The 21,587-nt window shown below is 56.4% G+C and overlaps 1 protein-coding gene across 5 annotated transcripts in view; it reads left to right on the plus strand.

Annotated features, from left to right (window-relative positions):
* CASZ1 (castor zinc finger 1) overlaps positions 1-21,587 on the plus strand; it is a 155,340-nt gene that overhangs the window by 84,348 nt on the left and 49,405 nt on the right. For 2 of the 5 annotated variants that reach the window (XM_059875711.1, XM_024976726.2), the window contains exons 1-2: positions 13,891-14,044; positions 14,526-14,564. In XM_059875711.1, coding sequence (XP_059731694.1) covers positions 13,996-14,044; positions 14,526-14,564 — 88 coding nt within the window. In that variant the 5' untranslated portion in view covers positions 13,891-13,995. The other 3 variants (XM_059875712.1, XM_059875713.1, XM_059875714.1) reach the window with 3 other exon arrangements.

Here is a 21,587-nt window from a genome sequence, read left to right on the forward strand (position 1 = left end):
AAACAGGGGTGGTTGGGGACGGCAACACTGCGCTGCAAGTCGTTATCATTCCGGTCAGTCTGTTTAACACAAAATTAAACAAAGAACTAATTAGTGCCTCATGAATTAATAAATGCACAGTTGCCGGGGAGGATGGGAGGGGAGAAAAAGGTGGTAGAAGGGAGATACTGGAGTTGTGGAGTTGGGGGGCTTTGGGGGTTCAAGGGAGGCTGGCCGGGGTTCCTTGAGAGATCTCAAGCAGTCGGGTGTGGGATGGACCAGACAACAACGACGCCCCGCCAGGTCCCTGGCTGGCTGGCTGGGATGTGAGCTCTGACAGCCAAGCCCGCCCGTTGCTTCTCAGCAGAGGCTCAAGGTCTCCATCCTTTGCCCTGCGGCCCAGTCCCGCTTGGCCTCCACTTCATCCAGCTCTCCTCTCCGACTGCTTCTTTTTTCCACTCTGCCGACCTCTGCCCTGTCTTCCATCTCAGCAGGGCTCCCCTTTCCTCTCTGCTGCCCCCTATCTCCGTCAGCCCAGCTCTATGCAAAATCCTAGCTTCTCACCATCTTGGTCAGAAGGGCTTCCGCAGTCTGTGAGCAACACCCCCCACCGCCGCCCCAACTGCTCACAGCCCACCAGAAAGCCCTGTGTCCAGCAGGGTAGGCTCCGCCCCAGTGGACATCCTCCGCCCAGGCAGCCCAGCAAAGGCAGCGAAAGCTGGCTGAGGACCCAGCCCTCCTTAGGAGGACGAGTCAAGTACAATTAGCATTATCTATCTAAATATGTCCTGGGAACTCGAGGGCGGGCGGCGGGACTGGGTGGCATTCCGAGAGCCGGGTACAAGGTCACCTCACCTCTCGCAATCCCCCCAATCTGATTTGGGGATTACACAGACTAAGGAAATTGGTGTTATTCCTCTTACATCATTGATAAGCCACAAGTAAGGGAGTGGGGAGAAAAAAAACAACAACTAGTAAACAGAAAAACAGTGTGGGTGGAGTCCTGAAGGCCATGGGGATGGGAGTGGGGGCTGGGAGTGGGGGTGGGGATGCAGGGCCTGGCTCAGGCAAGGGCAGGTGGGCAGGTGGGCACAGGTCAGTGGGCAAAAAGCTCCTTGGGTTTTCTGTCCACACGAGGAGTCGGTCCCATTTGAACCTGGCTCCCCAAATTCACACTCTGGGCAGGAGGGACTGGGCCTGGCAAACTGGGCTGAGTTGCGTGTTGGCTAAAGACCACCTATCCTGTTGGACCATCTTCCCTCTCCCTGCGTGGGCCCCTAGCATGGGTTGGGACTTATCAGTGGGACCGCAGGGTGGAAGGTGCTGTTTGCAGCCTATCTCTGGGAGCTGAGGCTCCTTGATCCCCTGGCCCCTGGTCCGCCCTGGCCCCTCTGTCACCCACCTGCTGTAGTGAACAGCTTGGCATCTGTCGTTTTTATTTTCCGGGGCCAGGGGAAGAGAGTGAAGGAATGAGTACTGCTGAGTCCTGTTACTCTCCCCAGGCCCACTTGCTCAGCCGCTGGAGCTCCAGGGGAGCACCCAACCCTTACGCACGCATCTCTGCTTCCACAGACGTGCGTCCAGTGCAGCTTGACTTCTCTATCTTTGGTTAGGGAAGCCCCGAGGACCATATTTTCCACTGTGATCAGCCTCTGCTGCTTTCTGAATTTTTTCAAATTTTGGTTTGGCATGTACTTCAGTGGTCCAAAATCAGTGCCCACTCCAGGTATCTGAATTTTTGACACCCTTGACCAACCTGGAGCATCAGTCCCTTGGCCCTGGGGGTGGTGGTGACACACTCTGGGGAATTGTATGGGTCCTGCCTTGAAAGGCTAAGAGGCTCTTTCTTCTCTGTCCTTCCTCAGGATGAAGTGACAACCCCACCGCAAGAGAGGAGCCTCTAGGACCCACGACAAGGTAAGGCCTGAGCCCTTCTGGATCCTTGCGTCCTTCCCCCTGCTGGAGACCATGCACCTGGTATATGGTCTGAGCTGGGCCCAGTCCTGCTGAGCACCCAGGGTGGGTCTGGAAGATGGAGATAAGGAATCGGAGGCACACTCTCCATTTGAACCTGGCAGGAAAAGATAACCCTGGTAGAAGTGTCTCAGATTGATAGGCTGGAAATGGGCTGGGGACCTGTGGATCACTGACTGTGGGCATGAAATCTGTTCAAGGCAACATCAGGCTAAGGTGTCAGGTGCCTGGCAGGACCATGCACAGCTCTCCATAGTGCTGCCACCCCCTCTGGCTGCTGCCTCTCTCCCTGGAGGCTCTGCTTGCAGCTTGTGCTTGGGAACCACACGGACTTGAAAGCCCTAGAAGTCCAGTCCTGCCTCTCCTGGGAGCTGCCGCCCCACCCCCTGGCCTCCTCCTCCCTCCATGGGACGCTGGCAGGGAAGAGGCCCCAGACTCTGAGCCCAGAGCAGGCTGCTGTCCTTCCTTCCCCTGGCCTGGCTGGGCCTTCACAGACTGTCCCAGTCTTCCAGTGGCTGGAGGAACCTCGGGGGCCACTGGGCCTCGGCCCCAGGCAGTGCCGTGTCAGAGGTGACCGGTGGAACGCCAGTGTTATGTAAATAGCGGGGCCTGCCCGGCGGGCGAGCTAGCTGGCTGCAGCCATCCATCATCCGTGCGCGGCGGGGCGGGGGACAGACACAGCACCGTGCGCCTGGCTCCAAACCTGTTTGTTTTCCCTTTGTCTCACGCGTTTTGGGGACCCGGCTGTGACCGGCTCCGGGTTTTGTCCTGCTGGCCCCCTCCCCCGGGAGGATGGGGGGAGGGAAGAGATTCGCGCGGCTCCCACCGCGGCATCCCTTTCGGACTTCAAAGGCTCCCCCAGCATTGTCTGTGCCGGCGGGCAGTGGCCCTGAAAACGTGATCAGAGGCGGCCGGTGTAGGGCAGGCCCGGCCCGCGCCCTGCGCTCTCGCTGGGGCCCGTGGATTCCTCCCTTTGCCGCCAGCACCACCCTGGTTACAGCTCTGCTCCCTGGGCCTCTCTCCTCGTCTTTCTCTCCCCTGGCATCCCTTCTGGCCAGCCCAACCTTGCGGCTGCCCACTCCCATCCTCTCTTAGCCATAGCCCAACACCTCTCTCTTGGCATCAGGTCTCCTGGAATGTTGAGAGCTGCAACTCTCTGCCCCTTCATGCCATCTGAAGCACAGTGGAGGGCTTTTGGGATGCTAGGAGCTGGGAAGGACTGGTTTCTGAATATCTGTTTCCCATGCCAGCCCTAGTTTTCTTCTTTTCCTCCACCCTCTTCGGGTAAGGAGACCCTGACTTGCCCTCCGCCCAACCTTTCTTTGTACTTCTTGGCAAGGTTCAGATTGGCTATTTCTGTCCTGAAAGTCAGCCCCAGGTGCTTCCATTCTCTGGAGCATGGCTTGGCAAAATATGGCCAGAGGGTTAACTTTGGCCCCCTGCCTGTTTTTGTAAATAAAGTTTTATTGGAACATAGCCACACCCACTTATTTGTGTATCAGTTATGGCTGCTTTCACTCTAAGATGGCAGAGCTGAGTAGCTACAGCAAAGCATGTTTGGCCTGAAAATTTTACAGTATTTACTTTGTGGCCCTTTACAGGAAAAGTTTATTATCTCTCACTCTGGAGTTTCTGGCTCCTGTCTGCTGCTCTCTCTCTTTTTTCAATTAGTCAAATAGACATACCATGAAGTTTACCATTGTAACCATTTTTAAGTGTGCTGTTCCCTAGCATTAATTACATTCACAGGGTTGTGCAACTGCTGTCCTGCTCTGTGCTCATGTCTTGCTCTGAGGCGCCTGGGCAGTTGTCAGGGAGCCCCATCCCTGAGCTTATGGGACTGCTTGCAGTCCTGGTCCCTTTGGGGCCCCCCTTTCTCTCTCTCGTCTTTGTAGGACCTCATCTCCTCTTGAGTCCCACCTCCCGAGAAGTCCCGATTGTCTTCTCCGTGACAGTTTCCTCAGAGCTCTTGCTCTCAGCATCCCAGGAGCCTTGTATCTCCATCCTGTAGCCTCTAGAAGTTCTCAGGTCCAGTTTCCTCTTCTGCAAGGTAAGCAGAATATCTCGTTTGCAGTGTTATTCGGACAGGTAGTTGTTGCGGTTCAGTTGCTTGGTCATGTCCAACTCTTTGAGACCCCAAGGACTATAGGCCACCAGGCTCCCCTGTCCTTCACTGTCTCCTGGAGTTTGCTCAGATTCATGTCCATTGAGTCAGTATGCTTTCTAACCATCTCAAGCATGTGAGTGGATGGGACTGAAGGTGTCTGACAGGTAAGCAACACCTACCTCCTTTGTTCCCTCCCTCCTTTGTTCCTTTATACCTGCCAGAGTGGGGGTCTTCCCCTGGGCATTTAGGAGGCAGCAGTCAGCCCTCAGCAGGTTCCATGCAGAGCCCCTCTCCTGCCCCAGGACCTCTGAGTCCCTCATCTTGGAGAAGCTGAGGCTCCTCACTTGAGCGAGTGCTGTGCAAGATGTCCCTCTCCAGGGGGTGGACTGGGCATCCCTGAGTTCTCAGGTCAGTCCCACGTCCTGCCTGTCTGCTGCAGGGCCCTGGGAAATTGCATCACCTCTAGAGCACAAGTTTTTTCATCTGTGAAAGGGATTGCCATGCTCTCTGGTCTTCAGGCTTGTTGCAAACAAGAGCTAGGATACAGGGGGAAAGCTGTGATCCTGGGGGCTGCTGAGGGCAAAGGAGGCTGAGTTGGGCTTCATTCTGGGAAAGGTGGGAACCAGGCTGCAGTTCTAGGGAGCAGGCCCTGGATGTTATGTGGGCACTTGCTCTGTCCAGGGGCAGGGACCAAGGCTGCACATCACTACTGAGCTAATCTGGGATCCGGGCTCCAAGCTCCAGAGGAAAGGTTGGCAGGGAGAGGGAGAGGGGAGGAAATTGAAGCTGTGCAGCTGTCAGAGGTCTGAGCTGGAACTGGGTCCCCGCACAGATCACGAACTGCCCTTTCCTGCTGCTCTTGCTGCCCTCTCTCTTTCCGTCCTGTCGTTGAGGGCTCCCGGCCTTTTGTAGGCTTGTGTTCCCCTCCAAGCCTTCTCTCTATATCCCATTAGTTTCTCTTCCTCCTCACCTCCCCACCACCCGTGCTGCCACCCCCAACTCCATGGCGCTCTCTCTTTCTCCCTCTCTCTCCTTTTCATCTACTCCGAAGGCTTTACTTTACTTCCTTGTCACCCTAATTGATTGCATTAACCTTTCAGCGTATTGGATTTCCTCGGCAGCGTGCAGAGAGCCCTGCGCAATATGCTTATAATCTGAGCCATAATGGACAGTTTGTAGTCAACAAGCCCCTTCTCCCATCTCTGCCATCGCTCCCGTTGACATCTCTCTTGCCCAGGCCACCATGGCCACTTCCCCTGCCAGCAAGGGTGGGGCAGCAGAAGGGGGCTAGGAAGCAGCAGGCAGAGCTGGGACCCACTGATAGATTTCCCTGCCTCTCCTCTTGTGGCTCTGCCCTTGCCCCACCTCTGCTCTTCCAAGCCCCCCAGTCCGGGTCTTTTTCTGGTGAGTCCTCGCTGCTTCTAGACTCTCTGCCTAATGAATGACTGATGGAGCCAGCTTGGATTTGGCAAATAAGAGAGTTCCTGGGCTTCCCTGGTGGCTTGGTGTTAAAGAATCTGCCTGCCAGTGCAAGAGACATGGGTTTGATTCCTGGGTCAGGAAGATCCCCTGGAGGAGGAAATGGCACCCCACTCCAATATTCTTGCCTGGACAATCCATGGACAGAGGAGACTGGAAGGGCTATAGTTAACGGGGTTGCAAAGAGCCAGGCATGACTACATGACTGAGTGTGCGTGCATATGATGATTCCACCAAATGGTCCTCAGAGGAAACCTCGATTGCCTGGGAGGTTTGGGGGAAGGTGACGGTGACCACTCCAGGAGATCAAGGGGAGCTAAGAGGAAGAGTCTGAGGTTTCTGGGCTTGCCTGGCCCCTGAGCTAAGCAGAGGCCTCTTTGGAACTTCTGGAAGTCAGGCCCACTCCTGGAAAGGCATGGTAGCACAGGGGAGACACAAAGAAGGGGATCTGCTAAAGGCAAGGGAGGAGAGACAGACAGTGCTGGGGCTGGCCTGGGTGCTCCAGGTAGCAGTGGCCTCTCCCAGTGGGTGAAGAAGTGGACTTGTGGACACAGCGGGGCCCTGTCTTCTCCATGGTCCCAGGATTGTATGATCTGGATCCTTGGTGGGCGATGTCTCAGTCTCTGTTTCCCATCTGATGTTTGTCAGCAGCTTTGAGCAGAACTGCTTGCCAGGTGGCACTAGGGGTAAAGAACCTGCCTGCCAATGCAGGAGATGTAAGAGACGCAGGTTTGATCCCTGGGTCTAGAAGATCCCCTGGAGGAGGGCATGGCAACCGGCTCCAGTATTCTTGCCTGGAAAATCCCATGGACAGAGGATCCTGGTGGGGTACAGTCCACAAAGAGTCGGACATGACTGAGCAACTCAGCATGCACCCATGCACCTGCCTTCATCAAAGGAACACAGACGTGAAAGAGGCAACAGGGCTCCAAACCAGGGAGAAGCCTTTGCAGGGCCGGGGGACTTGGCCGGGCAGGAGACTGGCACTGGGAGAGGCCGGAGAAATGAGAGCTGGCTTCTCAGGTTGGTAAGAATGGGCTCCCTCTGGTGGGTTCTCAGATGGGCACCTGCTCATCCAGCATCAGGCAGAGGACAGCCCGTGCCAGCCACCTGGTTCTGGGATCTCAGTGAGTTCTGGCCCCGTTGGTCCTGGCCAGGGCTGCCAGCCCTCAGACCCGAAGCCCGGTCAGCTGAGTCTTCATTCATAACAGGATGGACATGAGGTTGAATATATTAGTGTCAGGCCCGAGGAGTAGGATGCAAACTCCCCTTAGCCCTGGTGGTACTGCTCTCTCCCTCCGCCCTCTGTCCATCATCTTCCCCTTCTCACCATCCCCGCCCCCAACCTCCCATTGCTCCATCACTCCAAAGGGCAGGCTTTGCTAGAGGAGGCTGGACTAGGTTCTTCCCATCCTCTCCCAGGGATTTGGGGGGTGGGCAGAGGGCACGGCAGGGAGAAGCCAAGCAGCGAATTAAAGTTTGGTGATTGTCAGTGTCAGGAGAGGCTAAATAACCCTGTAACTAGTATGAAGGTGAATTCACGGTCTGCTGCACATGGAAAATATGAGTGCTCTGTGAGACGGGGAGAGTGAGCTCAGAGTCTGCCCGCTGCGGTGGGTAGCCTCCTCTCCAGGGACCCGGGTGGGGAGGCAGGAGGAGGGCCGCACACTCTCCCATGCCTGCCAGGGAGCAGACGCCCAGGAACCCCAACCAAGTATTGAGCAGGGGTGGGTGGGGGTGCAGCTCAGAGGCTTGACAACCTGCTGGCGGGGCCCCCGGGCCCCAGGTAGACATTTGCAAGCCCCAGCAGTACGCGCTTATGGAGACCAGCCCAGGCCCAGGACGCCAACTCATCCTCCCCCGATCCACACGAATTGACTAATCACCGGTCCTTATTGAGCACGTCCTCTGTGCCAGGCTGTGTGCTGGATATGCCCTTATGACAACTCAATGCCGTAAGTGCTATTAGCATTCCCCCTTTTTGTCCCCACTTTTTATAATCGCTTTATTGAGGTGTAATTCACATGCCAAGTGCACAGTTCAGTGGTTTTAGTATATCCACAAGGTTGTGCCACCATCACCAGGATCTAATTTTAGACTATTTCCATCACCCCAGAAAAAAAAAAGCCGGTGCTCATTAGCAGTCACTCTCCATTCTCCCCGACCCTCAGCCCTAGGCAATCACTAATTATTATTCACTTTGATGCTGAGAAAATGGAGGCTCAGAGAGGGTCAGTGATTTGAGTGAGGTTACACAGCTGGTGAGAGATGGAACTGGGATTTGAACCCAAGTAGTGGAACTCTGGTGCCTGTATTCCATGAGGGACTGCCTGATGTCCTGGCCGCCCCAGCACATGCAGGTGCCCTACCAGATGTTTCTAACAGCATGGGCTCAGGCGTGTATGAGCACCATCCAAACACGTAAGCCCAGGCGGCAACACGCATTTCTCTCCCCAGGTACACTTGCAATTCCACGTAGAAAAATTCACACCCCCTAGAAGGACAGCCAACCTCCGCCCCCTTCTCCCTCAGCCAAGCTCCTGGAGGGGAGGGGTTGGCACAGGGACTGACAGCAACAAGGGAGCCAAAGTGGCCAGTGAGACCTGGGTGGTTTGGAGCTTTAAAATGAAGAATACCCATTATCTCCTGTAGCTGATAATTGTAACTGAAATAAAATGCCAACACTACATTCCAGAACAGGTCCCTGACCAGGTTGGGGCCACAGGCTGGGCCGTGCCCCCGGGGGCGAGGTAGCAAACTCAGCTCTCTGCATCGTACTTTCTCTGTCTTTTCTTCTCTCCTTCTGTCTCTTTCTCATTCTCTTTTACTTCTCCCTGGTTTCTCTTTCCCTTTTTCCCCTCCCACCTGCCTCTTTCTTCTCCACACACCCACTTTCCCACCCTAAAACAAAACAAAACAACCTTCTGTGACCATACTTTTGCACTTGAGAAATTAGGAAATTAATGTGAAACTGTTACTGTTCTGATAAGAGATACATACAAGGATGAGAGACAAAGGGGAAGGGAGAGAATGAGTCTGTTGAATTTGGTTTAGGGTTTTTTTTCTTTCTTCTTCCCTCTCCCTCCAAAGCGGAAGATCCGGCCGGGCCAGTTTGGATATTTATTAAGAAAAAGCCAAAGATAATTAACTTTTTTGTTTTTGTTTTGTTTGCGGGTGCCTCCCCTGCTGGCACTCCTGACTGCCTGGCAAATTAAACCTGCTCCCTGCTCCCGGGAGCTGGGCTGCCAGCAACTCGGCTACTGCCCTCCCCTGAAACTGCCGGGCCCAGCAGCTGCCCACCCAGCCACCCACCTTGGGTTGGAGATCTATGATCACTTTATGCTACCACCGGTGCCACCTCCCCAGGCTCTTCTGACTCCAGGAGCAGCCTTAGAGAGTGGGGTAAGTGGCCTGGGATGGCGGGGGGTGAGAGAGGAGGGCCTACTATTGGGGTTACGGCCAGCACTTCCCTAAAAGGAAATGGGGGTGAAAGAGTGAGCTTTCCCGTGGGGCAAGGGTAGTCCTTCTGTCCAGTTAAGCCGGTTGGCTTCCCAGAAGAGGGGAAGAACAGGGAATGAGCTGGAAGTGCAGGGAGAGGCCAGATTTGGGCCACGTCCATCCCCGGCTCTTCTCCCAGAAGGCTGGTACACTGCCAGGGCCATGGCTCCTGGGAATGCTCTGGAGAAGGCTGGGGGCCACAGGACCATCCCATGATGTCTGGCCACCCTGGGCATCAGGCCCCGTCCTCCTCTCACCTCTGACCCAGCCCAGGCCATTTGGGGACCCGGCCTGGTGCCTGGAGAGCCGGCACCTGGGTCAGAAGCTGGCTGCCTCTGGTCTGCTGCCCCAGAACCATGCAGAGCCCTGAGGCCAAGCTGTGACCTGGGCCCAAGCCATGTCCGTGGGCCAAGGAGGTGGCACTTATAGACCTCGTTCTCGGTAGGGGACAAAGTTGAGGGCATCTGAGAAGCCAGGACAGCGAGTGAGGAGGCGGGTCCTCTCCAGGGCCTGCCCCGGCCCTGATGCTCGGGGGTGGAGGTGTGCTTTGCCCCTTTGCTGAATCAGTGTGCCTCAGCCCCTTCCCTGACAGGGCCCTCTCCCTTGCCGCCCTAGCTTCGTCCCCAACCGGGCAAGCAGGCATCAGTGCGTGCGGTCCCTCCAGGTAGGGAACCTGCTCTGGAGCTGGGCACAGAGAGGAGGGCATCTTCCAGGGATTTTGCTGGCCCCCTTTTTTTTTTCTCTGAAATATAAGGATGTGCAATTTTTTTGGTTTCAATTTAGCATTGGAGAATTTTATAATTTAGTAATTAAAATCTCTGATAGGCTTTAGAAATTGCGGCTAATTGAATTTAATGGGAAGATGATTTTCAATTTTATTTGATTACCGGGACCCCTGGCATCGGTATTTATGGGAAAAAAATGGGAAATGTGCTGTGTGGGCTAAGATGGCATAATTGAATTAGGGATAATCGGATTTCTCCGTCATGAATTTCACTATAATTTTCCTATAATTTTCCATTAGATATCTAGTTTACAAATATTCACAAAGAAATGAAGCTCTTTCGGAATGGAGATTGCTGGCTAACAGGATTACGGGGCCGAGCGTGCGGCGGCTCTGCCAGCCCCTAAACCGCCATAATGCGTTCCTTGTATCTGCCTTACATTTAGCTTGAGCCCGGCCTCAGCCCCTGGCTCTGCTAGGCCTCCCTGCCCTTTGTTTCCTCTTCATCCCGTCTTCCCTCAACCCGGACACCAAAACCATCCAGGGCCCAGGACCTCTCTCACCCAGCCTCAGGCTAGCCCCGTCCCCTGTGCCAGGCGACGGGGCTCTTCCCTCCGTCCCCACCATCCGTCCCGTCCACACTTTGCTGACTTAGGGCTTTCTGACACTCTTCCGCTGTCCGCCCGGGGAGGGCACTCACACGCGGGCACACGGGCTCCCTCGCAGGTGCGAACATGCTGGCTCACAGGCACACACAGTTGTCTGGCCAAGGCTCCAGTGCCCTGGCCCAGTCGCCTCAGAGGGAACCAGTTTATTGGGATCCTGGGGTGGGGTGCAGGAACAAAAGGAGCTTTGTTCAAGTTTATGTGAAAGTTACGAATTCAAAGTGAGAGCAGATAAAGCATGAGATACCTGGTGTGTAAACAGGTTGCTGAGTGAGAAGGCCCTGGGCCCGGGAGGGAGAGAAAACGAGTGGGCAAACCGGGGATGCGAGGGCACTGGGAGCCGTCGAGGGAACCTGCCCGGGAAGAGCTGACAGGTTTCCTGAGACCCCTGCGAGGGGCCTGATGGGTAGCATGGCTGTGTAGGGCTCCTCATTTTCCCTCAGGGGTGGGGAACATGAGGAGGAGCTGGTGGCTCCCGGCCCAGGGCCTTGAGACCAGGAGGAGCTGTGGCTTTGGGCTTTCCATCCCCGGGGCCCTGGGCACAGAAACTGTGGCCTGGCCTCAGGGTTACAGGAGTGTTACCACATCAGGGTTCTCAAGGCAAAATGGGCCACAGGCTCAGAGGTGCCAGAGTCTTGGGCCTCTCGCCTTCACATAAAGGGAAAGAGATCGGGGGACCCCGCCGTGACATGGCCTGTGACTCACATCCATGACCTCAAAGCCTCAGCCTTCTCAGGTCTCAGATCATAACATGCCAGGATGGCCTCATTTTCTGTGTGTCTCAGGAAGGAAGGCCCCTCACTCTTGGGCAGCGCTTCTTATGCCAGCAGTGGCTGATGGTGGCCATCATCTTGGCAGAGCTGAGGGTCTCTGGGCCATTCCTGCTTCCCTCTACTACTGGCTGTGCTTGAGGGGGCCCCTCTAGCCCACCTTGCCTGCTCCCCCTTCCTTCCAGCTCTCTCGGTTCTACCCTTCAGCCATTCCTTTCCAGCCTTGGTCCACCAGAGGTACCAAGTTATTGTGCAGCCAATCCTGTGGGCCCTGTGGTGGGTAGCTGGGAGGCAGGCCTTCCAGGCCCTGATCACCATCCTCAGAAGCCCAGAAGGACATTCATAGGCAGCCCATAGGCCATGTGGGTATATATGCAGGGAGCTCCCCATAGGTGCATATTTCAAATGCACCCAGAAATTCCCCTTTCACCCCTATGTCTTCAGGCTTCTGTCTACATCCCAGTTGCCCACATCGGGAAGCAGACACTCAGATTGGGATTTGGGTTGTACTGCCTGCTGTTACAACCCAAAGCTGTAAGCCTTGCTTTGGGGAGTCAGGGGTGAGAGTACCCAGAAGCATGTGTGTACCCCAGAGCAGTTCTGGAAGCCGCAGTGCCCTCTCTGAGATCCTGTGTGGGGAGCAGAAGCTCGTGGCCTCACTGCTTGATTGCCCTGTGCCAGCAACATCTAGGAAACACTGGGCTTGGTTTGTTTAAGGAGCTCGGATCACTTATTCAAGATTTTAGGGCTGGGGTACACTTAGAGTTCTTGGGCCTCTCCAGCTATTCATCCTCCGTAATGATGGGGCAGACCTGAAGGGTAAAGGTGAGGCCTTTTGGCCACTTGAGGACTGTGAGGCCACTAAAGCGCAATTAAAAAAAAAAAAAAAAAAAGAGGAACAAAAATAAGGGAAAAGTGGGAGAAACAGTAGATTGTTAAACTCCCTGACTTCTTTGCCCCAAGGCCTCCCTGGGCCTCTCCCTTTGCAAAATAGAAATATTGCAAAAATAATCCAGCGCCATTTTGCTGAACTTTGCCCAAAGAACAGAGAGCAGAAAGCCTGGGTTCTGAGCCCCTCATTGAAGTGTGGCCTCCCCTGAAACAGGATTGGGAAAGAAGGCAGCAGGCTGGGTGCAGGAGGGCCCGAGGGAGAGCTGGGGACAGTGAAGTCCAGGTGTTTCACCTGCAAAACCGCCAGCTTCCTGCTCACCTGCCTGCTTCCTTCCTCGGCAACCGCGCCCCCCCCACCCCCCAACCCCCACCCCCGTGGGTAATCTAGGTGACTAAATTTGAAGGAATCTCAACATATCTGGCTACAGCGGGGACTTCTGGGAACAGAAGGACCCACCAAAGTACTTTCTCAGAGGGTGAAAAGAGGGAAAGGAGAGAACAAGTTGCCTGGTCCAGCGATGAACTGGCAGTTAGGAAATGTGGCGATGTCCGAGGGGGCAGGCGGCAGGACTCGGCGGAGGGTTGTCTGGGCCCTGTCTGCCGGGCCCTGATGGGGTGTGGCGGAGGCAAGAGGGCGGGTTGGAAATCCAAGTGACAGCGCGGATCCGTGGTGGGGGCGCTCCTAGGACTCATAGCCAAGGTGGGGTGAGAGAAGAGATGCTGCCCCGGCTGCGGGGCTGGGGGCTGAACTTCCGGGCGGCAAGAGGAGTAGGAAGGTCCCGAAAGTAGAGACGCGGAGGGGACCTGGGTAGACCAGGGATCGGGGTGGGGTGGGGTGCCAGGGTGCATTTAAAGGCAAGGCCAAACCGAAGTGGCGGAACCCCGGGGGTCCCTGCACTCGTGAAGCCTGCGGGGGGCCACGGTGTGCGAAACACCGCGAGCCGCCGCGCGTGTTCCGCGGGACACCCATGCCCGCCGCCCCCGAGTCTTTTCTCCTCACAACTAAAAAACACCACCAACAACAGGGATGGGGGAGGAAAGAAAGCCCCTGGTACCCCCGCACCCGAAACCCGAGGGGCGCGCGAGGGGGGAGCCGTGGAGTAAGGCTCAGTAGGCGCGACCCCGCGGCGCTCACACCTGCGCCCACCCGCGCCCAAAAGTTTGCTCGGCCGCGCGCGCCACGAGCCCTTGGCCGGCTGGCGCCGGGGAGTGAGTCCGCGCGCGGCCGCCATCGAGTCGCGCTCGCGGGGCCGGAGCGCAGAGGGGAGCTTGCGAGCGCGCGCCCGCCGGAGTCCGGCCAGAGTTGGCGCGGGGGCGCGAGAGCGGGCCGCCGGCTCCTCTCGGACCGCCGAGCCCCCGCCCGCCTCCCTGCTCCCGCCCGTCCCCGGCCGCCGAGTCCCCGCCTCCCTCCTCCCTCCGAAGTCTAAGGTTTGGGCAATCGCTGAGCCAATAAGGCTGGCCGCCCGGGCCGGTGCGATGAAGTCGCGCGCGCGCGCGCTCGCGAGCGGGCGCCGGGCGGGGGCGCGCGTGTGAGCAGAGCGCGCGGGGAGCGGGAGAGGGGACCAGACGGAGGCGCGCGTGAGGGAGCGGGCGCGGGGCGGGCGAGCGCGAGCCCATTCACTCCAGCATCCCGGCGGGCGGGCGCGCGCGGGCGCGCGGGCGCGGGCGCGCCGAGCTCTGCTCTTTCACCTGCCGGGGCGGCGCGGGCCCGGTCTGGAGGAGGCGGTGCCGCGGCCGCCCTGCCAATCACCTCGGCGCCTGGCAGCGCCCCCGGCCGCTCCCGCCCGCCCGCTCCCTTCTGCCAAACTGTTACCCTGAGTGTTACCGTCAGGAGCAATGACATCAGGGCTTTAAAACAACTTGTTATTCGGGGAGTAATCAGTTGCAATTAGGCATTAATTAAGTATTATGAAAGTTGATTATTTAAGTGAATTCGGCTTTCGACTCTCTGACTATGGTGAGTACGCGAGTGGGGCGGGGGAGGGCAGGGGGCGCCGCCGCGGGGCTCCGACCCGGGCGCTGGGCTGGGGGCGCGGCGCGGCGCGGCGCGGCTGGGCGGGGCGGGGGCGGCGGGTGCCTAGCCGGGCCGGGGCGCGGGCGGGGGCGCCCCTCGGTTTCGCAGGCCGGCCGGGACCCCGGACCCGAGCCGTGTCTATAAATAGTTTCTCTTTTAGTTTAATAAAGTCGAGAGCGGCGAGGAGCTGCTTTGAGTGTGCAATGCCGGAGCGCGAGAGCCAGCGGGGCGGGAGGGAGAAACTTTCGCTCTGCCTCCGGGTCCCCGTTCTCATCGCTCCCCTCGTCCTGGGGACTTGACCGCCCCTCGATGGGGGGAGGGTGCGGGGAGCCGAGGGGGGAGGCTGGGGTGGGAAGTGGGGGGCACTGCGAGAGACTAAACAGATTTCTTTTCTTTCCTCTTCTTTTTTTGGCGATCCTCGCAGAGTTTGGGACCAAAGAGAGGAGAATGGATCTTGGTACAGGTACCGGCCGGTGGGAACCAGGGGGTGGCTCTTTCACTTTTCTTTCGGTTCTTTTACGGAAGTTATTATTTTTAGCCCAATGAGGTAGCAGCTGAGCAGGGGGTGGGGGCTGGCCTGGAGAGGGTCTGGTGCCGGCTGCGCTTCTCGCCCTGGTTTCTGGATTGCGAGGCTTCTGATGATATTATTGTTATTATTTGTTACTTGCTTAGTGACTGTGACTAATTTGATGCTCGTCATTATGAAAGAACAGAGAGGAGCGGGAGCTGGGGGGCACCCAGAAAGAGGATTTAGGGGTTTTTTGTGGGGTTTTTGTTTTTTTCTTTTTTCTTTTTTGTTCTCCGTGTTTTTTGAATGGCTGCGTGTTTTTTCTGTACCTTTTTTTCCCCAGGAAAGATCTCTATGCGTCTGGCTGTGGGGTGTGTGTTTTTATTTTTTTAGTGGGGGGGGGGGTTGGTTTAGTTTTTGAAAGCAGCGTCCTGTTGGGAAAGGTGGTTAGTCTGGTTTCGGGGCGACTGTCTCAAGGTAAAGGAATTTAATTTATTTGGGACAAGGCCTTGTCGGATGAACAAGCTGCTTATTATGGCTAATGAGTGTTTTTCACCTGAGAACCCGTGGGATGAGGCGGCTGTTATCAGTTCAAAGTGAGGGGCCCAGGACTTGCTCCCATCCCCCTTAGCCCCCACCCTGGGAGAGGGTAGACCAGACCAACTACTCAATTTGGACGTCTGGGTTTTGGGGTGCCTAGCATGGCACCTAGTTTAGGGTTCAGATAGCATAGTGCTGGCCTGGAGTAGAGTTTATCCTGAGATTTTGGTGTTTTATTGGTTTTAATTTAATTGTATCAACACTTCTTTTCCCATCTGAGTCTAGAATGATGGTTTACTTTAAATTCCTCAAGACTTCGCATTAGCCCTCTGTATTGAAATGGAATTTTGACCAGGACCCTCATCCTAGACACTGTCTTCTTCCTAAATGTTTTTAAATCTGTGCTAAACAGGTTGATAATTCCTGGAGATTGATCTCTGAACCCTTCTGTTTCATTTATGGAAGGTGGTTTGGGTCTGAGTTGTTGTTTATAATGGCCCAAGTCCATGGCATTGCCCCTTGGGACAACATTTGACCTTTTGAAGTCAAAAGGGAGTGGGCAGAGAGGGCAGGAGGCAGGACTGGGGGGCCCAGTGACAGGACCTGGTGGCCAGCGTTGGGAAGGAGGGAGATGTGTTTGTGGGGGAGGGAGTATTAAGACTGTGTTCCGCCAGGTGTGATCTTGGTGAATCCCATGTGGAGGTCCACACGACCTCCGTGCCCAGGAAGGGTGTGACACCCCCTGCTGGGCAAAGTGGTTAAGGTGTCTGAGGCCAGGGCTGCCACCCTGCCCCTCCCTGCCCTTCCCTCCCAGGGAGAAGCAGCCCGCCCCCACCTCTAATCAAGTGTCCCATCAACTCCCTCTCAGGCCCCACCTCTTTTCTTTAGAAACAGGGGGCCCCCACCCATCCCAGCTGAGAAGCAGACCTTATAGATGGACCAGTGGTGATAATGCACTGCCCGCTACTCGGGGCAAATGATCCTGTGCTTGTGGGTGGGCACAGGGGACTCAGGCATTACTTAGCTGAAAGTTGGGCCCTCTTCATCTTCCTCCTTCCAACCCCGATGGCAGCTGGAGCTGGCGTCCATCCTCCCGCACTACATCAGCCTGCTCTTGGGGCATGCTCCAAAGCCCTTCCATAGGGTATCCCCAGCTGGAGAGAGGGCCTGCTGGGCTTGTGGGTGGCAGAATCTCTTGTCGCACTTACTTGTCCCTGCACTCTAGGGACAGACTCTGGGAACTTTTCCTGGAAGTTAGAAGGGCCCCTGAGGTCAGCTGGTTCCTCCCATAGCTGGAGCAGGGCACTCTCAGCAGGACCCAGGCCTGGGCTCTGGCCACTCAGTGAGGGGAGGTCCAGGGTGTCAAAGTTCTGACTGTTTCCTGGAGGAGTCATCTGGTGATACCATCTCAGCCTTTTCTTTGAACTTGGAAGTTTCACTTAATCTCAGGACTTCAGAAGAAAAGCACTTTTTCCCCTCTTCACAAAAAAAGGGAAGCAGGTGGGAACTCTGAGATCCCCTCTGAGCCTGTCTCTGGGCTCACACCATCTCATCTTTTGTCGACTTCTTGAATGTACTTCTGCTCACAGCCAAGGCCAGGTGCCTCGTTTCTGGTGTAGTGAGGGGCTCTCTTCTTTGAGGCCATCACGGGCAGCTAGCACTGTACAAGGCTGGAAACACAGGCCCCAAAGGGTTGCTGGCACCAGGGATCCAGTAAACATCGGATTGTGGGTTAACATCATCTCCAGCCTCGGACAGGTCTAGGGAAGCACTCCAGCCATAAGTAACTCAGTGGTGGGAGAACCATGACTTCACCCGGGGGCTACCTCAAGCAGGACTTCAAGGCCCTCGGGGACCATGTGGACCCCTTTTCTTCCACCATAGTTCAGCCAAGGGCTGGATCAATCTGGACGTCTTTAGCAATAAAAAATGCCGATGTCGTCCTAATTCACCAGGCCCCGAGATGACAGCAAATTTACATTTTTTAATTAAACTAGCAGCCAGTTTTTATGAGAGGGGGTTGGGTTATGCAAATCAAATGGTTGTGTACGGAAGATTAGGAGAGTTTGGGAATAAATTCCACAAATGCTAATAAAAAAAAAAAAAGGAAAGAAAAAGAAAGGGAGGGAGGGAGGAGAGAGAGGAAGAGAGGAGGACATAGTTCCATTAGGCCCTTTTAGAGTGATTTCCCTGGGGGAGGGAGCCAGGAGGGGGAGGGGAGGAAGAAGGAAGCTTTCAGACACAGGTGAATCCAGGCTGCACTTGGGAGGCTCCCCAGGATTAGGCCCCACTAGGCTGATTCCCAGGCCCTGAGAAAACCTGGAGGCCAGGGTGAAAATGATTTTGAAACAGCGGTTAAGCTTTAAGAAGGAACTTATGCCCTTGATTCTTGAGGATCTAGTTGTAAGTGCCCCCCAGCTCCCTAGGGAGATCCTGAGAAGATGGGGAGGGGCTCTCCAGGACTGGAGCTGTCCATCAGAGGACCCAAGGTGGACTCTGCCAGGTAAAGGGCAAAATGGGCAAGAGAGCAAGTTCAAAGAGATGACCAGGGACCCCAGCGGGAACCACGAGGGCCAGCACTGCACACTGAGCCCTGTGGCTGCCGCTGTGTCGTCAAGGTGAGTCAGGGGAGGGATCAGTGGTGCTCACTGAACCAGGCCTGCTTCTTTTTCCCTGGGATCAGCTCAGCTGGGACTCTAGACCCAGACCCCCTTTCATGGCATACAAACCCCCCGCGTTGTATCCTGGCCATGGGCTCAGTTGTGGATGAGGCCAGGAGTGATGGGGTCAAGGGAGGCTAAGACAGATTGGCTTAGTAGCCTAGTTCTTGGAGTGGAATAGCGTAGTGGTCATGTGCTTCGAGGATTCACAGTCTCAAGGAAGGAGAGGAAAGGCTGCAGACTTCTAACCCCAGAGAACAAAGACTTCAGCTTCCCCAGCCCAGCCCCTGCTGGGTCTGAGTGTCAGACCACCCCTAGACTCTCAGGACTGTTGTAAGCCACTGGTTGAAGGCCAGGGCCTTGCCAGGAGTAGAGGCTTCTAGGAACCTTGCTGGCTGTGGTTACACTTTCACCCCAGTGTACACTGGGGACTGGGAAGGTTTTTGTGGTGTTTCTGAAGGAAGAGATTCCATGCTGGGCTTGGGGCAGAGCAGGTTGTCCTCTGTTTTCCTTCCTCGAGCCTTTACTTGGCCAGATACACCCACTCGACCAGTCTAAGTTGGGGCCGGTCCCTACCAACTGTCAGGTTGAGCACCGGTTTTGCCAGTCTGCTGCAAGGGGTAGGTGCTTCGGTGCCATCTTGGCAGGAAGGAGCAGTCAGAGCCAAGCACAGACTGGGCCGCCTCGGAAGTTGAGGGTTTCCTGGTACCATTCAAGCAGAGGCTGGCTGTGACATTTGGAGGGACGCAAGCATCAGATGACCTTTAAGGTCTCTGGTTCTCTGACTCCCAAACTAATTTTCCCGAGAGGGTTCAGTGGGACACCCTGGGGAGGGGTTGAGTGGACCTGCTCTTCGTAAGAAAGCATTTGAGAGAGGCAGCTGTGGGTTGCGAAGTGGCCCCTTGAACCAACCCCAGCACTAGTTATGTGATATCAGAGCATTACTCTGGATCAAAAGCCTGGCGTAGCCATTCTCCTCCAACAGGAGACAGAGGCAGTGAGGGCAGGTCTGAAAGAGCCCTTGGGGGACCCCATCCCAGGCCCTTTTTCCCTTTGGGATCAACCCAGACGAACCCATAAGTCTCCCCTCTAAGGAGGGCACTGGGGCTAGTTAGTCAGTCCTCTCTGGGCCGGTCTTCCCCCATCCCCCATGGCCGGGGAATCTGGCTGAGTTGCAGCTTGGGTTTTTTTATGATGGAAAAATAAAATAAATGGAGGCACCTTTGGAGGGCTGAGTCACGCAGCAGCATCTCCTCATTAAAGCTGCTGCCCCTGGCTCGAGTCCCTGGGCAGGGGATGGGGTGGGGCTCCAGAGGCTCTGAGCCTGGACTCCTCTTCCTAGACCTGGCAGGTTAGTGATGCACCCACCCCGGCTCGGGCAGCCTCCTCTCCCTGGCCCAGCATTCTTAGAATATAGTCCGGCCACTTTTTTACACACACACACACACACACACACACACACACCCTGCTCCCCACCCCCAACGCCAGCCCCCAAGGCGTGTCCTTTACACTGCCCTCCCCGCACTGGTTTTCAAACCTTGACCACCTGGTGCTGCCACACCTCCTCCTGCTCCTCCTTGTCCTTCTCCTCCTCCTCATCTTCGGGGGGAAGGAAGTTGCTCTGTAGTAATTACAGCCTGTGGGTCCCCACGGCAGGCAGCAGCTGTTCCGGGGTAGCTGGGCCAGGGTTCGGGGGAGGAGATGGCAGTGGAGGAGGGCTGGTGGCCCCAGGGAGTGGAGGGGGAAGGGGCCGCTTCTTGGGGATGAGTTGGGACAGGGGGCAGCTTGGTGGTCCAGCGCTCACCCCTCTGGCTGTCTGACCACAGTGTAGCATCCTCATAACCCCGACTCACGAGGACATACTGGTGACCCCCAGAAGGGGAGGAAACCCCAGGCAGGTTGTGGGGCCTGCAGTTCTTGGTAAGCACTGGGGAGCACCCACTGTAGGAGCTGCAGCAATGAAGGCCACCTGGTCCTTCCCAGCTTTCTGGGGTCTGCCTGGTGGAGGGAGACGGATGTGTTTACCTGTCCCACCAGGCAGAGGAGCGCCCGAGAGGAGAGCCCAGGGAGTTTTGTGAAGGAGTGGCCTTTGAACTTGATAAAGGATGGGAGGTATTTGGACAGATGGAGATGGGCAGACGATGTTTCCTGCGTCACCCACGCCTTCCAGACTTCCGCCAGTCCCTTGCCTCTCTTGCCTCGTGCTCTTCACTCTCCTCTACCTCTCCCCTCCCCCAACCTGAAGAGCAGAACTCTTGCTTCCCATTATGCAACCATAGTTTTCTGCCCTTTTTGGCCCAGGCGACCCAGCTCCCTAAAGCCAGGCCCTCCTGCCTACCTTCTTGCCCCTCCCCCTTTGCAGCCTCACACCCAGTTGGCCCTGGAAGGAGATAAGAGATCAGAGCTTGGCCAGGGGCCTGCTGCTCTGAGGATCTGGTTATACCCATGACATTGGTGTGTCAGGGCAGCACTCAGACTACTGTACCCTCCCCCAGGAGGCCAAGGCCAGGAGCCCTGCCTTCTGCTGCTGCTGCTGCTCATAATGGTGACCATTAGAGTTAGCCCGGCATCCACGTCTCCTCCAGCGCGTGGTCCAGGGCCGGCCCCGTGCCTTCCCACCGTTAGTGCTGGTGGAATGGGTTGATTAATGTGCCTCTCCAGGTTCTGAGCGGGGGCAGCAGGAGGCAGGCAGGAAACACTTGGCTGATTGCCTTGGGACCTGAGCTTTGGCTCCTCCAGAGCTTTCTAGGCCTGGTTTACAGGAAGGAGTGGGGCTGGGATGAGGGATGACATGAGGGGGAAAGTGGGCATGAGGATGAAGACAGGCAGCAAGTGGTTGTCAGGGGCCCCATTAGCTGCTAGCCATGACCGTGGTTTGGGGTGGGGAGGTCACACACCCACAGTCTGCTGCCCTGGAGGGGCCCAGGGGCAGTAGCCAGTGGAGGGTCCGGAACTCTCCTCTGCCTCCTCCTTTGCCTGTCTCTGTCTCCCCCAGCAGAAACCTCACTGTGGCATGTCCGTCTTCTCTAGGTCCTGCCCCCCAGGCCCAGGACCCCTCCAGCTGGGTGTACGCAGTGCCTGGAGCAAGGCCAGAGAGCAGGGGTGGCGTATACCAAGCCCCTCTGCCCCTGGCTTGGTGGTTTCGGCTGCTTCTGCTCTGGCTCTGGGATCTGTTCTTAGCTTCCCACGGAGTCCCTCCTGGGGGCTTTTCTGGCCAGTGCTGAGGGGTTAAGGAGTCCTCCTTATTGTCAAGAAGGCCCTTTCGTGTTGCCTTCCACCCTGAGGTTTTGTGGGAGCAGGTTGGCCCAGGGGAGGCACAGACACATGGCGTGGCTCCAAAGACCAGGGGTTCTTAGAGGAGACCTTCCCAAGTGGAACTCTGGCCTATGTTGGCTTTTTCTTCTAGAGCTTTCTCCAGGAACTCAGGGACCCCAGGGAGGGTGGGGGACGATGCGGCATGAGAGCTGGAGGTGCACTAGATGGGAAACTCCAGCCCAGTGAGAAAGTCAGAGGCATCCAGGAAGTCAGCAGGGAGAGAATTCTAGAGCTTTGTGTCATCAGGCAGTGCATCGCCTCCTTGGTGATGATCTTCATCGCCTCTAGGCCCATGCCTTCCTCCTTGCCACCCCTTCAGCCCAAGAGCGCAGGGCCCAAGGCCAGCCAGGAGGGCTGCCTGGGAGATAGGGGAGCCTGAGGAAAGGACAGGCCAGGTGCCACACCGTCCAGCAGGGGGCGCCCCCTGTATCTGCCCCAGTTCAGGGACAGGGACGTTAATCCC

The sequence above is a fragment of the Bos taurus genome, chromosome 16 (assembly GCF_002263795.3).
Source record: "Bos taurus isolate L1 Dominette 01449 registration number 42190680 breed Hereford chromosome 16, ARS-UCD2.0, whole genome shotgun sequence".
NCBI classification, from domain to species: Eukaryota; Metazoa; Chordata; class Mammalia; order Artiodactyla; family Bovidae; genus Bos; species Bos taurus.